This window comes from Macaca mulatta, chromosome 4 (genome assembly GCF_049350105.2).
Source record: "Macaca mulatta isolate MMU2019108-1 chromosome 4, T2T-MMU8v2.0, whole genome shotgun sequence".
In the NCBI taxonomy this organism is placed as follows: domain Eukaryota; kingdom Metazoa; phylum Chordata; class Mammalia; order Primates; family Cercopithecidae; genus Macaca; species Macaca mulatta.
Window position 1 is genome coordinate 24,318,058 of NC_133409.1, and position 17,302 is coordinate 24,335,359.

A 17,302-nucleotide genomic window follows, 5' to 3' on the forward strand; every position below is an offset into this window, starting at 1 on the left:
CCATTTCACTCTTGAATTCTTGTCTTAAATGCACTAGGAATCTCTGCTGGCAACGTAGTTAAAGCTGCAGCAGCTCTAATAATCAACGGATATTATCACAAAGGGTGGATACATCCTAAAATGAAAGCACCATATGCCTAATTATTGAGCTAAATTTACACACGTAGCTATCTCTGAATGAAATATTTTCAGCTTTTCAGCTCACAAAAATTATTTCTTTCTATGCCCTGAAGGTATTTCTCCAGATTTCTTTTTCCCCTGGCTTTCTTTCTTCCCCACATATCTGAGTGTTGTGTGACACCAGGCCCAGAAGTCAGAGGTAACTGGACACTGATGAATGAATGAGGAACCACTCCATTCAACACCCTCTCTATGGTTTTCCTGAGGATGAGCATCCCTTCTGTGTAATAACAATTCTAACAAGGCAAAATAATGCTTACTTTCCTGCCACAGGAAGTGACAATTTTGGCAACAACAACTAAAAAGGGAGGCAACAATAGAAAATACAAGCTATTGGTCAATACAGCAACACTGCAGCCAAAACATACTTTCCTTTCCTGGAAATGACTTTCTGAATCCAATTTACTTATCAACCCCTGTCCTTAGCAGAAGTCCAAGCTTATTACTCCCACCAATTCCTTGCTGCTAGTAAGTACACACTATGTATTGAACAACGAATGCTATATGCCAGGCATTGCGCTCAGAGATTCACATACATTTTCTATTCTAATTCCTACAACAACTCTGAAAAAGAGGAATTATTAGCTCCCTTTCAAAGGTGTGGAAAAGGAGGCCAGAAGTGTTTCTACTCTGCCATACTGCCTCACATTTGTAAAACATTTTGTTGATATACTTAATCTGGGTTACATTCAAGATGAATTGCTTTTTATTGTCAAATTCTGGGCCATGGACCTATGAGATAAAAAAGGTGTCCCCACTTTTGCGGTGTCTGAAATCTACTTGAAAGATAACATATGTGCACATGAAATCAGTGACACACAGGCCAAAGACAGAAATAATAAATAACATGGGAATTTGCAGAAGGGAGGGATCAGTAAAGGTTGAGCATGTAAAGAAGGCTTCATGAGGACATGAATTTTGAGCACGTGATAAGACTCTCCTTTTGAGAATCATAAAGTAAACAAGGTAAAATCCAAAACTACATGTGTTCTGGAGATAGTAACCATGTAAGTTTTGTGGAAGCACAGAGTCCTTCCTGGTAAGTAACAGAGATACAACTCAAGAAGTAAACTGAGGCAGATTTATGGACGACTACGGATACCATGTTAAACATTTGTGACTTCATTGTGACTTCATTCTAGAGCAGTGTTTTTCTAGCTGAAGTCACTGGACCAGAAGCATCAGTATCACCTAGCAACATGTTAACAATGCAAATTCTGGGGCCCATCCAGGCCTACTGAATCAAACTCCAGGCTTTTAAAATTTTATTATTATTATTTTTGAGACAGAGTCTCACTCTGTCACCCATGCTGGAGTACAGTGGCACAATCTCAGTTCACTGCAACCTTCGCCTCCTGGGTTCAAGTGATTCTTCGGCCTCAGCCTCCCGAATAGCTGGGACTACAGGCTCACACCACCACACCCAGCTAGTTTTTGTATTTTTAGTAGAGACAGGGTTTTACCATGTTGGCCAGGCTGGTCTCGAGTTCCTGGCCTCAAGTGATCCTCCCCTCTGCCTCCCAAAGTGCTGGGATTACAGGTGTGAGTCACTGCGCCCCGCACCAGCAATCTAGTTTAACATGCCCTGCAGGTGATTCTGATGCATGTTGAAGTCTGAATCATTACTTTATAGGAAATGGAGGACCATTAAAACCTGAGTTGGGCAATATGGGAGAAGTGACATTTTAGGAAGATTAAGAGTCATCTGCAGAATAAACTGGAAAAGGGACCATTGACAAATGCATAAAATTCATTGAGCCTCTACCATGCAATTATTTATATGAGACAGCACTTTTCAAGAGAAACAATATGAAACTGGGAAATAGAAAACCAAGCTTCTTTCTCTTTCTCAAAATATCACACCTTCTTAGGGAGGAAAATATTTATGTAATTCTGATTTCTCTAGTGGAAAATAACAGCTAACCTATGACTTTTCATTTTAGTGTGGCACTGTAAGCATTACTCATTAAGACACCTTTATCTCTCAAAAATTTTTGCCAAAATGGAAGCAAAACAAAACCAACTCTAGGTATATCCTGTATAAAACTGAAATACAAGAAAAACGGCATCCCTTATTAAATAGTGTCCAGTATTCTAGGTAATAAAGAAATGAAGACACTACCTACTTTAAAAATAACATATCTTAAAAAAATGGCTGCAGATATAAACACTTTTCAATAAAACAACAGAATCTTTATTTATTCGAGTGTTGGCCTTTAAAGGAATCTCACAATCATCTACATTTATTTCACCAGTGTTATATTTGGTCAAAAGTTTTTTTTTTTTTTTTTTGCACCACTTTCACCAGTTTACAGTCATATAAGAAAATGAATGCAGTTTTCATTTTATAAATCATTCTGGAAAACAACCTGAAAACTGGAAAAGGCATTTCCTACATTCATTAGTCTCTTTATTCACTAGGTCTGATTCTAAATGACTTCTGACTGTTGTACAAAAAAAAAAAAAAATCAAAAAGACAAAGGCTTGTAGCCATTGAGTATATACATTAGAAAGGACTTCAAAGATGAGTGGACACCACTTCAGGAATACCAGATTACTTAGCACGGAATCATACTTAACGTGAGTAACACCTGCAGGCATGTTTATTTCAAAGAGCATATTCATTCAACACATATGTACTGGGCCCTATTATGGGCAGGGCTCAGAGCTAACTGATCTGTTGGACACATGGATGAATAGGGGAAGCTCTTTCTCCTGCCCTCAATATGATAGCTCTGGAAGGGACGAATGACTGCAAAGAGCCAATGTCACAGAAACTCTGTATTCTTGAGAGTTAGGGAAAATAGAAGTACTTCCAACCCTATACTGTGGCTTTATCTTATTACTGATGGAATACTTAATAAATCATCATTTTTATTCACCCTAACTGCTAAAGCAGCTTTCAACAGCAGTTAATAAATCATCTTCATTTTCTATGCTCCTCATCCACCCCCCTTTAAAGCTACTGAGTTCTTCATTACACATTCTATGTTAAGTAACCACAGGAGGATTAAATAATGAAGACTAACCAAAGTGCTTAATATGAGTGAATGTATACAATGTATTAGATACATGCCAATTATAAAATACGTTTTTTACTACATAAAGTTCATTTTATACCTCCTAATAAGAATGCCTCATAAAATTGCTGACTTGAGCTAATAACTCCTTAAATCACAATACGGACTTCTCAGGCATTTCTAATTATGAGCTGAAAACCTGTAGTTGGCTAGATAAAACATTCAACACTGCTAGTTGACTAAAAGAAAGTCTCCAAAAATAGTGTTGTAAATATTCTAAAATTACTATCACGTCTAACTACAATTTATAAAAAAAAAGTACATTTATGTCAATCATTATTCATCATGTTAACACAGTGTTATAACCAAATTTAAATAGTTCTGGCATTTGGCAGACTTTTATGAACCAAGGTCAGAATATAAATACATTTTGAAATATGCAGCTCTTCACTATCTTAAAAAACATGACTAAAAACATTTGAAGGATTTAGTGTGGAAAAAAAAAGCACAAACTTCACACACAAAAAATCATGCTTTTCTTTAAAAATATCTTTGATAAAATGCATATTTATCCTATTAAAACACTGAAGACCTCTCACACACAAAAGATTAGCCTGCCTCTTCACACATAAGAACAAATATTTCTATGAAATCTCACGATTTCCTTTTGGTTAAATTTTCTTCCTTAAGAATTCAGCTTTGTAAGACTTGCCATTTTCTGGCATCATTAAAATCACTTCTCAAATTCTATTTGGACTACTTTTGATCTTCAACTATTAGAAAAGCATCCTGATTCACTCCAAAAGGAGAAAGATCCTTCCGCAGATCTCCAGAGAGGTCAATACCTTCCTCAAATATCTGAGGCAAAATCCCAACTATCACTTAACAATGAAGATGCGCTGCTCAAGCTGGCTAGGTCGTAATTGAGGGATGTGGGCTGTCCCAAGAGCCTGGTAAGAGCTCCTATCAATAAAGGATATTTTATCCTAAGTGTGCAATCTAGGGGAAAAATTTTTTTTCTTGCAACTTTGCTTTATAAAATTCTAACTCTTGCCTTGGGGACTGTGCCTCCCACAGGAGTCCATGTTCCATTCAGCCACCCTGCCAGATCCATCTCCTCTGGTGGATCTCACTCCTTAGGCCTCCAAGCTGTGCCATCTTTGCCATCTTCCCAATCTTCTTCCTTTTAAAATTTCCTTGTTCTATCTATACAACTCACAAGGAAGAAATGCAAATGACCAACACAGGAGAAAGTGTTGATCAAAGAAAAGCAAATTGAAAATGCCATATACTGCTTCATCACCTATGAAATTCACAAAGAATCAATAGACTTCATTCACTATATGATACATGGGAGTATAAATGGTTTCTGGAAAGTTATCCCTCAAAATGTACTATCTGTTGGCCAATGTATTTCCCCTCTTAAGAATTTAAGAGAAAATCCCACTTACCAGGGTGTGCGCAATAAAAAGTGAGACAGAAATTTACTGGACAAAGGTGTCTGTCTCAGCATTTTAAATAAAAACAAAAAAGTGGAAATAATCTAAATGTTCAGGTACAAAGGACTGGTTAAATAAAGTATGATGCTTTGACATGGATATATTATGCTAACATAAAATGACACTTGCAAAGCAAATGGAAAAAAAAGTATATATAGTGTGGTTATAACCACAGGGGAAAAATGAACTTAAATATTAGGGTTAGGAAGGAGCATTATTGACACTACTTAGTTACTGATAAAACCATGAAGGATTTTTTTTTTCTTACTCTAGTGTGCTTTCAAATTTGTCTTTCCCAAGCAGACATGAGTTTATAAAATGAAATAACACAATGGACGACACTTGCTTCAACAAACCTATTCTATCCCTTGCTAAGACAAGTATATTAATAACTCTGCTGAGCAACTTTATTCATCTACGTTTAAAGCAAGCCTTTAAGAATCAATAAATGGACAGGTACGGTGGCTCACGCCTGTAATCCCAGCACTTTGGGAGGCCAACGTGGATGCATCACTTGAGATCAGGAGTTTTAGACTAGCCTGGCCAATGTGGAGAAACCTTGTCTCTACTAAAAATACAAAAATTAGCCAAGCATGGTGGCAGGTGTCTGTAATCCCAGCTACTCAGAAGGCTGAGGCAGGAGAATTGCCTGAACCTAGGAGGCGGAGGTTACAGCAAGACAAGATTGCACCACTGCACTCCAGTCTTGGCAACAGAGCAAGACTCCATCTCAAAAACAAAAACACAAAACAAAACAAAAACAGTAAAAAGGAAACACTGGTGGTCAATTTCAGGCAGCTGGGAATCAGATTTTGAGACGGGGTACGTACCCCTGACTTCCCTAATTATTCCACAGGTCTGTTCTCTTGTCTTATGCCCCGATAGAGAGAGATACAGTGAGGAAACACACTTCTCTTTTTAGTACGTAGATCCAGCATGTATTCCCGTGAAAGAGGAACTAGGGACAGACAATCACGACCTAAACATCAGCTCAGGAAGCTGGACATGCCACCCCCAGCACAGGCTAGGATCCCCGGCCTCCTGTACTATTTCTGAGATCATCCCGTCATTTAGAAGAACTGAGGGTTCTGAAGGGACCTTGAGGAGATCATTTAATGAGGAAGGATTTGGCAGAAACGGAGACACTAGCAATAGCTTGTAGTCTGTGGATGGCCTGAGTTCACATCTTGGCCATAGTCATTCACAGGCCTTCGGACACCAATTACTTTCACCCCCTTTCTCATAAACTCCTAGCACAGACAAACAGGCACCAGTAACAAAGGCTGTTTCAGAGGGTGGCAATGCTGTGTTATTAAACCACCCTTTCAGAACTTGGTGTCCTTCATCAGGTTTTTATCCCCTCATCTCCACGCCCTCTCTCATACTAAGTTGCTCATACTAAACACTCCCACACAAGACAGGATGATCTAATTAGCGACCCACATAAAAATATGAAAAATACATACGAAGTTAATATAATATGTTCTGAGTGTCACCTGAATGAAGGATGTAGAGCAAGAGTGATGAGAAAGCAGCAGAGCCAATCAGGGACTGGGCTTTCGATAAACTTAACAGCCAGGGAGATGAGTGGACTGAGAAACGTGAGAAAGAAGGAGTCATTCTAGTCACAAAAGTCGAGTAAACACAAAGGATACGTGTGCTTTTCAATTTTATTATCTCTGTTCTGGATTATCTGCAGGACTGCTCGGCTCTGAAGTACGGAAAGCAACTACCAGAGTATTCATGACAGAAATGAGGGCTGTGACTTTTAAATGCTCTTAAGCCTTAATCTCATTTGTTTTCTTTCAAGTACCTAATGATCACAGACATCTTTAGCAGAACTCAGTGGGGGTGGGGCACTGCTGCCACATTCCTGGGAGCAAAGGAATTAGCCCGTATTGCTTTCTTAGGCAACCCCCTACCCAGCAAAGATGTCCCACCTCCCTCTACGATGGTCTCAGTGGGGCTTCTGGCAGCTGGCCCGTCATTTGGGGCTGAGGAGGGAAGGCCTGGTCAGCCAGTCACCAAAGCACACGTTCTCATTAGAGTCAAGATTATCCCAGGTGGAGTGAGGCCTGGTTCTCAGTACTTCTCAACACCTGAGAAGCAATTCTCAGCTATTGTTTGTACACTGGGGGCATCTCAGGAAGTCACAGCTCACTGGCCTTATTTCTCATGTGTAAAATCAATAGTGGCTCTGGGATCCTAATAAATCTAAATTCAACGTGAAGCTCTCAGAAAGACCAAAGTCTCTGAGCTACAAAATAAAACTGATTTATGCGCACTTCGACTATCAGGTGATGGACGGAGCTCTGATTATAGAATTTATCATAATTACGTAATTTTTGCCAAGCCTAAAATAATAATTCTCACTTCTTAAAAACATTCCTCCAAGACGAAACAGACTGAAATTCACTTTACTTGATCTCTTTATGTAGAAGAATAACTTCAATACTTAAGACGAGTAACTCAGCCAGGCATGGTGGCTCACACCTGTAATCCCAACACTTTGGGAGGCCGAGGTGGGAGGACTGATTCAGCTCAGGAGTTTGAAACCAGCTCGGGAAATATAGTGAGACCCGATCTGTATTGTGTAAATAAAAAAATTCTTTATTAGAAAAAAGAGAAATTAAAATAACTCGACTGTGATTACTCTGAGAAAGATGGTATCTGCAGGAACAGGCATATTTGACTGTGAGAAAGAGACAAATTAATTCTTTAACACATATTCTGAAGAAGCTGAAGATGTATATGCAGTAAGTATATCATTCTAAAGATACTTAAGTTTTTTTGGAATTTGGCAGAAATCAAAGAAAATCAGTGTTGACCGTAGCGCAATAAAATTACAGCTATATGGAAAGGTCTTTTTGATGAACTGGAAATGTATCCCTTTAAGCACTAAAACTCAATTTTAACTATTTTTGATGCCCTTTTGAAACTCCATTATCCACTTTCCTGAGTTACTAAACAGTATATGGATCAATGCAATCTTGGCTTGATGGCTTTTGGTGGTGACCAGTAACAGCAACAATCACAAGCAGCTTTTACTGTGTGCCCACTTCATGTCTGATACCATTCTAAGTGCTTTACTATCACATTTAAGCCTTGGGATCCAACAAAGTGGGTACTATTAACCTCGTTTTACAAATGAGGAAACTAAAGTTCTGAGAGATTAAATCATTTGCAGAAGGTCGCAAAGCTAGAGAATGGTAGAGAACAGATTCAGACCCAGGTTATGTGAGTCCAGAACCATCCTTCTAACCACGACATCGCTCCAAACGGATGGAGCAGAGACAGGTAAGTGCACCCAAAAAGAGAATCACCAGAACCTACTTGGGTGGAAAGAATTGCCCATAGATTGATGTGATTTTTACATGTATGTCTACTTTTAAAACAATCATCCTTTAGGTTAGCTGCCATTCTTCTGTTATCCATGGTGCAGTATCAGAGGAGCACACACATTTATAATTTTAAAGCAGCACTTCTAGTCACCACATGTCCCTTCCCTGGGTGCTCCCCTTTCACCCTTTGTATAGACAGTAACTCACTCTCTTCTGCTCTCCCTTCCTTCTTTTCCCCACTTTTCTTCATAAAGATTGTTTAACTGAATGATTACAAATGCCTGTGCTTCTTGGAGAGCTCTTTATAAAGAGAACAAGATGTCCTATCAAGCTTTCCCTGGGTGTCTTTACAAAGAAGAAGGCTTCTAAACCACGCCATTGGTAAGATTTTTAAAAATTACCACAATTGACTTAAAAACTACTTTGATCCATGGTTGGCTGAAAAAAAAAAAGAAAAAACCACCAAGCTAGTATAAGGTCAAATTTATAATAATGCAGAATTGTATATTTTTTTACTCTCTATTAGGGCCTGCAAATAATAAACACGGATAATTTATACAATTCTTTGGAGTTTTATTTAGGAGACAAGCCACGTGGGGGACAGTGAGCAACACTCACAGAAGACTGGGGCTTCCCTCTGCAACTCAACTCTGCCACTAGCTGGTGATGTGATTTCCAGAAAGATCTTTGTGTCTTGGTTGCCTTTACTGTAAAATGAATGAGCCATCTCTCAGATCTCATTCAGATGCAATACGTTATGACTTAGAGCGTACATTTAGTTTTAAAATCTGAGATTTAAAGTTATCATGCCATAATTTGCAGAGTTTGTGTAAAGGGCCTTTTAACAGATTGAGAGGTGGTGGGTGGGGATAAGATACAGCTCAATCACTGAACATCAAGCAAGGAACTAGGCTAAGAATACTGAGGGAAAAGTCAAGACTCATTTCCTCAAAGAGGGAATCTCTTCCCTAAACCACCAAACAGGTATCTCGTTTACTATTTTCATCTACTTGGGGGACAGGCTGTTTTGCCACTCGTTTCACAGTATCTCTGGAGCCCATCATGGCTGTTCCTATTTTTACTAATCAAACTCTTCTTTGACCAACATACACACAATTATAAAGAAAGATATTTAAAAGACCACAGGTGCTCGACTGGGTTAGGGGGTATAACCAGGTTCCAGTGCAATTCTGATCTACCCTGTGTATTCAGCCCTCACCCCTCACACGGATCTGCAGGTATTCCTTCCCTCTGACCTTCGGACACATGCTTAAAATTCTCTTCAATAAAAAATTTGCATCACTAGAGCTTATGAAATAATCTGATTCAAATATGTAAGTTCTTCAGCGAATTCCAACCAATTCAGATCTCATACAAATGCATCTTGTGTAATACTAAGATACATTTTTCAAGATGGTTTAGTTCATTAGCTCATCTAAGAAGTGTAGATAGCTGCATTTGTTTGAAAATACATTTTTTAAAACCTCTTTTCACACTTTTAACTAGGTTGTAAGTCCCATATACATAAGCAGCTCCTTTATATGAATCCTAGTTAAGAGGAAGACAGAATACTCTTCTCGGAGAAACTATCAACAGCTTACAGAAAATGAAGCTGAACATAATTAACTACCCATTAATGTATATATGTATTTTTTTGCTTTTGTATATTAGCAGTCAGCACCTACTTCAGTACTTACACTGTTGAATACTTATCTACTTGCTAAGGAGAGAAAAACCTTCGCAAACACCCCATGTCCTCCCTGCTCTGGGGAAGGGCCCCTGGGTGCAGCAATTCCACAGTGACCTATGTTCAGCAGGGAATGTGTCCAGCACAGTGGCACAGGCAAGCAACCTAAGGATGTTGAAGCTTCTTGGGTCGGGTCTCCAAATCATGGCTTTTATTATTTTGTAAATATTATTTTCCACCCCAGAACTACCCATAAAAATAAACTAGAAAGTTAAGTGTCAAAATGAAAGTGTTTTGCTTTAACCTGTCAAGGCAGATTATTCTCACATCTGATCTTTACCAAAAGGGTAAACTGTCGATAGTTAACATAAATTATAGGCTATAGGACCCCACAGGTGCAGGGTCACCTTACACGACAAATCTAAGGCTGCCAGTCTGCACATACTCCCAATCCCCACTTAGGTTGGTGAGGATTCCAGCCTGAGAAGAAAGGAGTCCCCTCTGACAATCTGACAGTCTTTAGCCCCAGCCCCTATTACTCAGGACCCCCCTTAATTCCAGAAAACGAAAAAAAAAAAAATCTTCCTCCAAATTGGATTAAGACTCTAAATCCTAAAGGACAGCACAGGCTCATTGTGCAAGTGGGAGAGGTTGCAGGGCAGGGGAGAAGGGAAGCTAAAAACGATTTCTGATTTAAAAAAAAAAAAAAGTTAATGGACTATTTTTCTAAAACTTGCATGCTGCTATTTTAACTTCTGTGCTTCATTATTGTAACACTGCTTTTTAAAGCAAAGGACAACCTGAGTACAATTTTAAGATCAAACTCATGAAAATAAATATACACTATGTATGTATCTTAAATCTCAGTGAAATCCCAGAGTTAATTTACAAAGTTTTAACAGGGGTTAAGGAAGGAAGATCTTAATTCTATTTTGAGGTTTTACATCAAAGATTTACCATCCATCAAATTAGTAGTGGAAAGCATTTAACATTTTTTGTGAAGCATTCTGTACAATGACCTATTTGAAATTAACAGAGTATCTCCCCTAAGACACAAAGTTGCTAAAAATCTACTGCAGTACTAGTAACATAATTGTGCTGTAGATATAAAAAATAGTATTGACGGACTTTGAACCAAGTACAAAATAACAGGTTGACTCAAATTACAATCCAAGCTTCCAACATGTTAGATTTGAGTGCACTTTCTAAATTTTAACTATAAGTGTTAGTACATTCAGGTGTGATAGAGAACCTAAGTATAAAGAGAATTAGAAAATACAGGAACAGATCAGGCATGGTGGCTCACACCTGTAATCCCAGGACTTTGAGAGGCCAGGTGGGTCCATAACTTGAGGTCAAGTTCGTGACCAGCCTGGCCAACTTGGTGAAATCCAGACTCTACTAAAAATACAAAAATTAGTTGGGTGTTGTGGCACACGCCTGTAATCCCAGCTATTTGGGAGGCTGAGGCAGAAGAATCGCTTGAACCCAGGAGGCAGAGGTTGGAGTGAGCCGAGATGCCGAGATCGTGCCACTGCACGCCAGCCTGGGCAACAGAACAAGGCTCTGTCTCAAAAAAAAAAAAAAAAAAAAAAAAGAAAAGAAAAAGAAAACACAAGAATGGTAAAGAATAAAACTAAGGCAAAGATTTTGTTTATAACAAAAAGTCCACAGTGGTGCCTGAAACTGAATCCAAATATGTAAAGTCCAGTGCCCTATTTATAATGGGCAACCACTCTTGCCTCTCTAAAGCCAAATATTTACAGCACAGTTTTTAGAACAGCATCATAATTTTTTTTTCCTTTTGGTTTCCAAAGGAATACATCTGCCTGAACTAATCTGATGGAAAATCATAATCCATTTCTTCCCATTAGCCTTTGACTAAACGCTGAAGCTAATTATGCTGGCTCTTTTGGGTTCTCACAGCAACAAGGAATTTTAAAGAACACATTTAGTTCCACTAGTTTATGCAAGACTGAGCGGTTTCAAAACATCTAGGTGCTAAGATGTTAGACAGAGGCTACATAAATCTCGTTTACATGGTTAATTAAGACCTTGTGATTTAGGGACACAGACAACATGGATCTACCAGGGATGGATATGTACACTGTTAATATGCTGTCCTGAGTCTGAGACTGCTACTGTCTCACTGGTTCTGCTCTGAATGCACTTGTAATCACTGTTGGTCAGTACCAACAGCTTAACATCTATGTATCTTTAGTATTAAAATCTTTTCCTTGGACAACTGTGACTTTGTACTAGCTAACTGGCAGCTTGTATGGCTTTGGATGCATGACATGTATGAATTACACTGTTCAAATTTAACAGAAACACATGCAGATACAGATCATTTGGGGTTAATTTCCTATGGTTTTGGTTGGATATTATTAAAGAGTCTGGGAGGATTTGGTAAGAGGTAGAGCTTTGTTCCACCTTCCTGATTTGGTAGCACAGGCAGGATTTCATGGAGAAAGGAAACTGCTAAGAGAGTTGTTTTGGAGAGTAGAATCCATTCCCCCAAGTATGGGAGGGTTCTGTCCCTGAGGAGGGGTCTCAAAAAAGCAGATATGCCGATGGACTGTGGAAATAAGCTGCCTGCACAGGAGGGATGAAGGCATTCTTATCAAACTGAAAGGGATCCAAGTCCACTTTAACTTGCTCAATTACAGCTTAACCAAACTCAGCTGGTCTTATATTACAAAGTCACAAATCCTAGTGTAAGTGGCTGCCTTCATTCTGCAGCCACTTACGCTAAATACCTCTCAACCACCTTAAAAAATCTGTTTACTCTATGAAAATGGGATCAGGGACTTCCTCTCCTGATTACCTACCCAATATGAAAACACAATATTTACTTTCACAGAGATTATATTATTTTTTAAATGGCAAAAATATTACCTCCATTCATATTTTAGAAAATGGAACCAAGATTTGGAATGACATGCTTTTAATGTGGTTCCTACAGCTTTTCTATGTAAAACCCAGGCTGGCACCGTTTCACACAGGGAAGTAGCTCAGAGAGGAGGCATGTCGACAGACAACGTGGTGACAGGTGACTGGTGGAAGTTCGGACCTCAGGCTTCAAGTCCTGACTCATCACTAACGGGTTCTGGAGCTCTGGGCCCTTCGATTTTCATCTTGAAAACGACAGCCTGAAAGGACTTTTTACGGCCCCCTTCAGCTTTAAGCTGGTCCTGACCTAATCACATGTTACAAGTTCTAACTGAAAATTACGAGAAGGAAATTAGGAAAGACGTATCAAAGTCCATGTTTATCCTGGATTAAGTTTGTCACCATTGTGCTGCTGTGGAGGCAAACCTGTTGCATCACATGGAATACCTTATTTCTGGCTGTGCATTAGAAATACAAGAGGCAGAAGACTTTTTATATTTTCATTTTTTAAAAAAGTAAACAATAGTATCCCTCGATGATGGGAAGTTCTCAAGTTTCACCTTTATAGTCTGGAAGTACACACAGAATTCCACCTGGCAGACAAGGGCCACATGGCTGAACCCGGGGTATGCCGGCTCCATTTACCACGCGTGAAGCCTCACTTTAAAGCCACGTCCCCAGTCCTTACCAGGGGGCTGATCAGTGCGGTCGCTGTTACTGGTGGGATGATTAACCGTGTAGCGGCCAGAGAAAGAGGTTTGTATATTACCTGCCCATGAATTTATACCTACTTCGTGTGGCTTGTGCTCACCAGAGCAAGAGCACGCAAGTTAAAAGCAACGAGATTTGACCTTAGAACTTACTGGACACATCTACTACCATATTGAAAACAGGAAACGAAACAGCTTTTGACACAGCACCTGGTGGAGGGAGCACACCTCCATCTCCCCATACACTGCATTGTTGCAGTCTTCAGAGTTTCAGAGGCTTGACGTTTTTCCCTGAAAAACACGGCCCGTCGGGAGGCATTTCTGGCGCGGCCCACTCACCTCTTTGATCTTTGCCCTTTTCTCGCGGATGGCGGCGTCGGCGGGCTCCCGGCTCTCCACGCCGATGGGAGGCACGAAGTCCACCGGGGGCAGGCCTCTGAACGGCGCCTTGTCACGCAGCTGGTCCTGGGCCACCTTCTTCTTCTCCAGTAGGATGTCTCTTTGGATCTCCTCGGGCAGCTTCTGCAGGGTCTCCTTGGCTTCCCTGAGAGCCCGCTCGTGGTTTTCGCGGATCCTGGCCAAGTTGTCCTCCAGGGCGGCCTCCGGGTCCCCGGGTGCCCCCTCCTCGCGGCGCCGGGCTCGCCCCTCGGCCGCGTCCTCGGCGCGCGCCCCGGGCCCGGGCTTGTGGTCGGCGGCCGGCTGCAAAGCGGGGCTGGAGTGGAACAGGACCCCGCTGAGCAGCTTGGAGGAGTCTGGCAGGAAGAAGATCGCCCCGAAGCAGAGCGTGATGAAGGCGCTGAATACCAGCAGCAGCACGAACTTCTCCGTCAGGCGGAGGGCGGCGGGGCCCGACACCTTCCTGCCGCCGCCGCCGCCAAGCCCCCCGCCCAGGCCGCCGCCCGCAGGGCTGCTGAAGAGCGGCAACAGGCCCCCCACGGGCATCGCTCCCGCTGTCCAGTGGCCCAGCGCCGCGCTGCTCAGCAGCCAAACTTCGCCGCCGCTGGGCGTCCGCGGCTGCGGGGCTGGGTCTTGCGTATCCAGGCCGCCCGACCCCCTCGGCTGGGCTGCGGATCTCCCCTGGGGGAACAACTCCGCGCCGGGTCTTCTCCCCGGGGCGGCTCCTCGGGCACACAGGCACGCGCGACAGACCGCTGGCTGCAGCCCCTGCGGGGAGAGAAACAGTAAAACGTAGTAATTACGGCGATGATAAAGTTTCCAGCGGGTCTCCGCCCTCCGACTCCTGGCGAGTCGCCAGGACCGCTCCCCTTGAGCAGACTCCTGTCCAGCTCCGGGCACCGCCCTCGCAACCCACTCTTCAGACTTGGGGTGAAGTTTTCGGGTCCCGTGGCTAGGGGCGGGCTGTCCCGCGCAGGCGGGGGGCAGGGCAGCGCGCTAGCACCTCGTGGAGGGGCAGCGCACCTCTGGGCAGGAGGGGCGCAGCGTGGGCGGGGGACTCGTCAACTTCGCCAGCTCCCCATCTCCGCGCTGAGACTGCTGCCTCTTTCCTAGGCTGGGCTGAGCACGCTGGCCCGTGGCTCCGCAGCCCCGGCGCGGCTCAGGTGGGCGAGCGCGCGGACCTGCGGGCGAGTGGCAGCGAATAGAGCAGCACTATACCCTCCGCCGCGGCCCCGCGAGCACTAATCTCACTGCCGGTCTCGAGGCTGTAGGAAACGAGGGAGGCGACGCGGCCGGAGAGTGACGGCGCGGCCGGGCCAATCACGCGCTGCCCAGGGTCCCGCGGGGGCGGGGCCGAGGCAAGGAGGGGGCTGCGCGGGGCGGGGAGTTTACGGGAAGCGCAGCCTCGCGGGGGCCCGGCCGGCGGCGGGGAGGTCGCGGGGCCGGGAGGCGCGAGGTAGGCGGGAGCCGCGGTGAGGAGGGCGGTGGAACCGGTGGCTGAGGCCCAGCCCCGAGAAGCGGCAGGCGGAGTTCGGGGTCGGGGAGTTTATCCTGCGCCGGCCTCGGCCGGGGTCCCCGGGGTGGTTGATCCCCGACTGACCCGGGAGGCGCCTGGACCGGCGCGGGACCTCCCTGCCTTCTCCTCCGACCCCCGCGGGGCGGTCGGGAGCGCTCCCGTGGAAGTCCCGGGAAAGACAGGGTCTCGCAGGGGATCCCGGGCACTGGGTCGTTCTGAAGCACGACTTTACTCCAGTTACCCTCTTTTTATCCAAGGCCAGGGTTCCCCAGATGCCAGGTGGCAGTGAAACCCCAGTTCCCTCGGTTAGGGGAGCCGTGACCCTGGGAGCTTTTGAGCCCTCTGGTATAACATCCTTTTACATCTTAAGAGACAGTTCTGATTGCTTAGGACTTTTTTCGGATGCGCCCTCTCTTCCCCCCAAAAACCGAAAAAACTTGTATGCCTCTCCCGCCCACCTCTACTTTTCGTATTCATTTACCTCATAGAAGTTGGTCAAATTTTCCATTCGAAGACGAGTTTTATGCTGCGGTAGCTTCAAGCAATAAGTCGAACATTGTGTTGAAATTAAGTCTTGGATCCGACCACTTCCAGCGAAGTGAGGAGTTGGTCCAATAGAAATTATTTTCCAAAATGTGTTGTAATTCCCCTGTTGCTGCACAAATAAAGGGTTATCAGAGAGGAAAACGTTGACTGACTTCCCATTTCTGAAAGCTGATTTGTAGTCGCCTTATTTCATCCTCACCCTTCTCTGGAAATGTGACGTTAGTTCTGTTTGTGCTTAAGACAAAGGAAACAGCTAACACCTTTCAGGAAGGTGGTTCCAATACAGTTGTTTCCAGGTGTTAAGCTGTATGAGAAAGTAGAAAAGTAATCAGAAATCCTTACTAGTTTTCTTTTAATTATTTAAATATTAATTTTAACCATCATTATTTGTCGTCTACTTGTTTTGTGTAAAATGAGTCATACACTCAAAGTTCTTGTTAATAGGAAATTATTGTTTGATAAAGCTGGCTTTATGGCTTGGTAATTTTGATACCTGCTATGAAATTCTATGCCCAGAAGAGTGCAGCATATCCAAGCAGGGTAATAAGTTCAGAAAGACCTGAAAAAGAAAACAAGGATGATTTTTTTTTTTAATGATGGAAAGGCAATTTTTATCTCAAACGATTATGCATTTGTAGGTTGTGCATAGGCTGAAAGGTTTGAATCACTGTGGAATAATGTTTCTAACAACATCCTTAAAACTGAGTTACCTCTTGAACGGATAGATAAATAGGAACTGGGTTAATTACCCCAAACGCTAATCTTTTTATGATCATCCTTTTTTGGAATGATTTATTTTAAAAATTATGTTTTAAGACTGGCATTATAGCCCCAGAAATATTTAGAAGCTTTATTTCAAATTAATGTTATTAAGTATTCCAGCAAAACAATAAATTCCACTTTTAAGTGTATGTTAAAATGGTGATGAAGGAGAGTTATAACTTAATTCTATTACTGACACTTTAATTTTGATACCAAATCAGTTTGGGCATTTAACTTCTGTAGTGGAAATATTCAAAATTTAGTACGTGGGTTTAAGGATTTTTTTTTCCCCTAAAAACTTTAAATTTATCTATGTTGTTTCTAAATCTCTTAAAGTAACTACTCTTTTTAAGTTCATCATGAAGCTTATTTTAAGATGATTTTTCTTATTTTCTGTATTTCTTGTATGACAGGGTTATACTTGCAGCCTGGCTTTAATAATATGTTAAACAAGAAGTTAACATGGGTGGTTGATTACAGGTACATATTAAAGGGTGTCTGTGTGCATTAGGTGGGATAAGAACTATATGGGAACACCGATATTTGGGCCAGAGCAAATTTGAAAAATTCACAAAGAAGGTATCTGAAGAGGCATAGCAATCAAAGTATGCATCCTCTTTAAAATAACCACATAAAGCCCTGTGTGCTTATGGTAAGGGAGGAGTAGAAAGAGTCAACAAGTAAAAATGTGCATTTTGTAGAAGCAAAATCTGACACTTTCCTCTGATTTCAATACTACAAAGCACTTGACAT

General features: G+C 42.3%; 1 protein-coding gene across 3 annotated transcripts in view; it reads right to left on the reverse strand.

Annotated features, from left to right (window-relative positions):
* Positions 1–15,876, reverse strand: part of MAN1A1 (mannosidase alpha class 1A member 1) — a 176,839-nt gene extending 160,963 nt beyond the window's left edge. The window contains exons 1-2 of one of the 3 annotated variants that reach the window (XM_015137511.3): positions 15,723–15,876; positions 13,669–14,493 (exon numbers count right to left, since the gene is read on the reverse strand). In XM_015137511.3, coding sequence (XP_014992997.1) covers positions 13,669–14,493; positions 15,723–15,749 — 852 coding nt within the window. In that variant the 5' untranslated portion in view covers positions 15,750–15,876. Of the gene's footprint in view, positions 1–13,668; positions 14,494–14,728; positions 14,969–15,722 lie in introns of those variants that run through there. The other 2 variants (XM_015137512.3, XM_077999321.1) reach the window with 2 other exon arrangements.
* Between the last annotated feature and the right edge of the window lie 1,426 nt (positions 15,877–17,302).